This window comes from Pterocles gutturalis, unplaced genomic scaffold (assembly GCF_000699245.1).
Source record: "Pterocles gutturalis isolate BGI_N339 unplaced genomic scaffold, ASM69924v1 scaffold51728, whole genome shotgun sequence".
Classification (NCBI taxonomy): domain Eukaryota; kingdom Metazoa; phylum Chordata; class Aves; order Pterocliformes; family Pteroclidae; genus Pterocles; species Pterocles gutturalis.
The window spans coordinates 16749-22538 of NW_010120116.1; the positions used below are offsets into that span (position 1 = coordinate 16749).

The following is a 5790-nucleotide window of genomic DNA, read 5'->3' on the forward strand; positions in this document are numbered from 1 at the left end:
TTGTTCACAGACTCACCACTTGTTATTACATACACGCACAGAAGGAAAGGGCATCAGACAGGTTACACACTGTAAAATTGCTTTTTAAGACAAACCTCATATGATGTCAAACCTATTTCTTTTCCAGCATATGTCTTTTTACAAATACTTCTCTGCTTATACGAATAAATAATTGAGGATTCAGAAAATTTACAGCACTTCTTCCTTCTCTATTACAGGAATGACCTGCCAAGCTCGAAGTTCATACATTACGAGTGAGATCCTGTGGGGTTACCGTTTCACCCCTGTTCTCACACTGGAGGATGGATTTTATGAGGTTGACTACAACAGTTTTCATGAAACGTATGAGACCAACACACCAGTTTACAGTGCCAAAGAGCTGGCAGAGATGGCCAGCCGGGCAGAACTGCCCCTGACATGGTCTGTTTCCAGCAAGCTGGACCAGCATGCTGAGCTGGAAACTGAAGAGGAAGAAAAGAATCAAGAAGACCAAAACGAAAGAAACGGTGATGTGGCCAACTTGGAGAATGAATCCAAACTGTAGAGCCACTGGAGGTATAAGGGCCTTTATCTTCTCCCTCTTTGCTCCCCTTTTCTTTCTCCAACATAGCTATTTTTTTCCTTCCTTGTTATTCTTAAATATGGGAGAATAAATACTTAAGATGCGAAATATCTACCTGCCCAATTTAAACTCAAGAGATTCATAGACTAAGCAAAGGAGTGGGTTAAAGCTGCAATACCCATTATTGATGGCAGAATCTCAATCCCCACCCTGGGAATGACTGCTGGCTTCCTTGGCACCTCTCTGGGTCAGACCTCCAGGTTTATTCACATCAACAACCAAAGTAAATGGTAATATAGACAAGGGATTTAAAAGGAAAGACTAATTAATGCTCATCACAGTAAAGGGCCTTTGCCCCAGTTTTTATGTATTTCAGAGCAGTTTTACATACTGAGTGACAAGTCTCTATGAAATGGGCCTTGCAGCTTTAAGACCAAGGTGAGCAGAGGGATCTGCAATCCAACACGATACTGTACATATGCCTTATGTAATTACTTTCTCTTTACATTTAGTAATAAACACCGCATGTACAAAAGTACTGTAGTAAAGAACTTCTAAATAATGTACATAGATGTGTAATTAATGTAGGTTTAGAAACAGAGTTCTAGAAATATTGGGATGCAAAAACTAATCGAGTAGGCATTTCTCTTCTAATATTTGGATTGTAATATTTATTTTTTTCCCCTATATCTATGGCTCTTCTAGTGCATGACATTTTCTTCAGTGTACCAGACTGGCAGCTGTTTAGAGTACCTCACTGTTTGCCAAACAGATCATTTTACTGACTCTAAAAAGCCATAGGTCTGGAAGAGGGCAGGGTAGAGAAATTGTAACGCAATTACTGATATACTGTGAAAAGGTTTACAAATAAGGCAAACTGTTCCTGGCTATTTTTTTTTTTTTTTTTTTGGCAGTTCAACCTAAAATTTAGGCTGTGGCAAACTCATGGCAAACCAGAATTTCCTGTATACTCTTAATATTGCAAGCATGTTTCATGTGGAGGTATGATCCTTTATGTGCAATATCTAGGGAAACTTCTCCCTTCTCCCCACCCAAACCACGGGATTTCTGTGGAGTAGTTTGCTACGCAAACAGCATAAGCCATTGAAAACCGAATGTTGCACCTTAAGTGAGTAGATTTTAGCTACTCAGCTGGAAAAGAAGCAGCTGAATTTTGTCCGAAGCCGTAATCAATGAAGTTCATTTGTTGACAGCATCAGAGCTCGGCCAGTCCGGCAGAGTCACGGATGGTGTGACGTCCCTGGCTATATGTTTCAACAGGCTTCACGGTTCCTGCCACCTGTGCTCAGGAGAGTGGTTCCCTACCAACTTTCTTCACCTTAGGTTAGCTCCTTGGCTGTTGTAAATCAGTGTAAATCCTGTACATTCCAACTGGAAAGTTTTGACATTAACGGGGCAGTGATAATTTGCATAGCTTACACGGCAACACTCACTTGAGTAGGGGAGCTGATGTGTACGGTCACAGTTTCACAGACATGCTCCATAAGGTGCTGCTCACACGGTGTGCTGTTGCCCAGAGCTAAGGACTGCTCAGTCAGGCCCAGCCTGCATAAAATACTACCTGTTGAAAAGAGATTGCCTTGCTTTCAGTGGGCTTTTGCTCAGGCCCATCAAGAAGAGAGTTTCTGTCAGCAAAGGAGAAGAAGCTGCAGCCTTAATTTTGTTTTTTATACCTGCCCACTCCAGAAAGGAAGAATTCACTGAAGAGAATCTGAAGCATTTTTGTACAGAAACATTTACGTTAAAATAGAAGAGAAAAAAAATAACCTCAGGAGAAATTTAGTGGGCAGATGGAAATTTTGCACTGTGATATAGCTTTCATATTAATTTCACACCTATTTTTTTGTTTTCTGAAACAACTGCCCCTTGCTTATTTTCACAGTGTGTAGCTAATCGCTGGGGTTTCCACAGGTCCTCTAGCTGTGCTTCATGCTGAGATGGGCAGAGTAGGGTGCAGGGAAAGGGTTGCACAGATCAGGCTGGATGGGAAGAGTTTTTTGTTCCAACTCTGAACGTTTTCCCTAGAAGGCTTTTACAAAGTGGCATGATGTAGGGAATGGTGCAGAATATGGATTTTTGTTCTCTCCACCCAGGATGGCTTATTCCTCCAACTTGGTAAAAGTTATTTATGCTTCTTTTGTGAAATAACACTCACTTTGCTACAGACTTTCCAAAGCTCGTTCTTCTGCCCCAGCATCAGCATCTGCCAAGTGCTCCAGTTCATCCATCACAACCCACCTGTAAGGCTACCCATGAGAGGTACTGAGCATTGTTAAGGAAGGGTGGTTCCACAGCTCCACTGGAAGACAGAAGCCTTATAGCAGAGGAGCCGCGGGGAGCACGGCATCAGCAACGATGAGCTGCCCATGCGTGTCAGTCCTAGCGAAAGGTGCATGAGCTGAAAGCAAAGCCTTCCTCTGAGGATAAATCTGCTTTTCGCTCTTGTAATTTACTGGGCCACTCTGTAATTCATTGCTGCAGTTTAACAAAAGCTTGTGTTAATTAGAACAGCAGCTCAGGGCCCTAATGAAACCTTTTTTGTGTCCTTTAGCACAAAAAATAGACTTTCTGCCACTGGGGCATGTGCATGTGTAAGCTATATTTTTGTGAATAGGGCACTTAAAGCTTAAGGTGTGTGTGTGTTCGTCTCTTTCTCTCTCTCCCCCTGTATTTTATTGTCTTCAGTATTAATGTAGTATGGACTGTAAAGTTTATGAAATCTCTTTTTTGTAACATAATCTTAAAAAAAAAAATAGAAGCCTCCAAAGCTTTCAACAGGGAAGCTTCAAGTAAACTTTGTACTAAAATGTCCCTATCAAACACCTCTATTTTTCTACAACGATTGATTAAGCAGTTTAACAATGTATTTTGTGTCAATTATTTCAACTGAACTGGTAAAAAGACAATTAAGAATTGAATGCTGTTAATTAACAATGGATTTTCAAGCCGTGTATACTGAGTGGTGTTTTCATTAACAGTAACTTAACAATAACTTGACCTGGGAACTTCATCTCCTAATCTTAAACAATATACTATGAAATATCAGGGCTCTATGGCAATATTTTTGGCAAATCAAATTTAAGGAACATGAATAATGCAACATTTTAATATAATTGACTACACAATTAATTGAGACCCATTACCTCTCTATATACTTCACTAATACATTTTGATGTGTCAGATTTCCTGTGATTTCCAGAAGCAAAAGAATTTGCAGAGACAGATGTGAGCTCTCAGTAATCTACTGCAGCTCTCAGTTCCTTCTTGCAATGAACAGAAATGCCGCAGAGGTGCTTTGTACAGATTTCATGCACAGTGTTGCACAGTCCTCTCTGACTCCTCACTTTTTTTTTCTTTCTTTTTTTTAATAACACACTAATTGTATCTCCCCTGCCCAAGTTTCCAAGCCAGATCTTTCAGGTGTTGATAACAGATACAGACATACTACTTTTAATGAAGCAACACAAACTTCTACCAGGCAAGAATTTGACCTTCAGCAAATACTTGAAACTCTGGCTTATTATTTAGCAATAAATAACATCTTTTCACCATCAAAATAAATTTCAGAAATTATTTCAAGATAGGCATCCAAAAAAGCAAACATTCTCTTAGCAGCATATAGCTGTTGTGATCTAGATCTTTGCCCTGCAAAACCACAGTCATTGGCATTGATGTGAAACATCCCAAGAAATTTAACTTCTGTGATCAAAGTTGAATGTCTGCTTCTATGTCTGTCTTCTTCTTGCCTTGCTGCCTCTTCTTGCCTTGCTGCAAGCATGCAGGTAGAGAGGATTGCACAGCCCTGAGTCAGAGTTCTGCACATCCCTTGCAAGGCGGAGGAAGGAGGTGCCATGCCGGAGAAGGGTCGCCAGCAGGCAGCTGCCGAACCAGGTGGAACAAGGTGCTGGCAAATTCAAGAGCAAAGCATTTGATGGATGGTTTGAAGTTAATATCAAGGCAAGCTCTTGATTTAACTCTGGTGCATGCAGGCCCACAGATCTGGGGTTGCCCATGTTACTCTGCTGCAGTTAAAGAGGAAACTCAGACCTCTCAAAACCAGGGAAGAATTCCCTTCTTTCAGCCATGGGGCAGAAGTTCCCATTTCACTCAGCTGCACGGTATTGGGTTACTTGCGAGAGGGAAGACCTGGATTCAATGCTCTCCTCAGCCCAGGAGGTTCAAAGCTGTATCCCACTTCTCCCAAGAAAGTAACCCTGCCGTAACAGCAAGGGCAGAGCCACAGACCCTATGCCAAGGGCTGACTGGCTCTTGAATGCTCCTGCTAGCCCAAAGAAACTTTAAATCCTTGTGTTTTTAACAGAAGAACGGAAAACTCCTCATTCCCTGGGTCTGTAAGGGACTCTATCCTATCGATCAGGGTGCCCACTGGCTAAAAAGCAGACCTCAGGCTAGGGAAGGCCAGGCGCTCAGGTTTCTCTCCTCCTGAGCCAGCATGGCAACCAGACAGCTGCTGTCTGCAAGCACCACAGCCTTTGCCTATGTTTCTGAATGCAACCAGCTACCACATCTCCTAGGAGGACAAATCCCACAAAGGCTGGGTTTGATGCGCTCTGAACACCACCCACCAGACCGACCTCACCAGGAGGTGCAGGTGGAGGGAAACCAAGATGTTTCATCTCACCCCAGCTTCACTGTCAGTCAGTGACACACTACCCCTCTCAGCCGTCCCAGTGCCATCCCAGTGCTCCCAGTAACCCCCAGAGCCCTGCCAGTGCCATCCCAGTGTTCCCAGTAATGCTCTCAGCCGTCCCAGTGCCATGCCAGTGATCCCAGGAACTCCCAGAGTCCTTCCAGTGCCATCCCAGTGTTCCCAGTAATGCTCTCAGCCGTCCCAGTGCCATGCCAGTGATCCCAGGAACTCCCAGAGTCCTTCCAGTGCCATCCCAGTGTTCCCAGTAATGCTCTCAGCCGTCCCAGTGCCATGCCAGTGATCCCAGGAACTCCCAGAGTCCTTCCAGTGCCATCCCAGTGTTCCCAGTAATGCTCTCAGCCGTCCCAGTGCCATGCCAGTGATCCCAGGAACTCCCAGAGTCCTTCCAGTGCCATCCCAGTGTTCCCAGTAATGCTCTCAGCCGTCCCAGTGCCATGCCAGTGATCCCAGGAACTCCCAGAGTCCTTCCAGTGCCATCCCAGTGTTCCCAGTAATGCTCTCAGCCGTCCCAGTGCCATGCCAGTGATCCCAGGAA

The 5790-nt window shown here is 43.8% G+C and overlaps 1 protein-coding gene across 1 annotated transcript; it reads left to right on the forward strand.

Annotated features, from left to right (window-relative positions):
• Nucleotides 1–220: 220 nt before the first annotated feature.
• LOC104464120 (G protein-activated inward rectifier potassium channel 2-like) lies at nucleotides 221–544 on the forward strand. Its single transcript, XM_010076750.1, has one exon. The coding sequence runs from the start codon at nucleotides 221–223 to the stop codon at nucleotides 542–544; it is 324 nt and encodes a 107-aa protein (XP_010075052.1).
• The last annotated feature ends 5246 nt before the right edge of the window (nucleotides 545–5790 follow it).

What these genes read in the sequence shown, in the direction of transcription:
- LOC104464120 (XM_010076750.1), top strand. Translation starts at nt 221, where the DNA reads ATGACCTGCCAAGCTCGAAGTTCATACATTACGAGTGAGATCCTGTGG.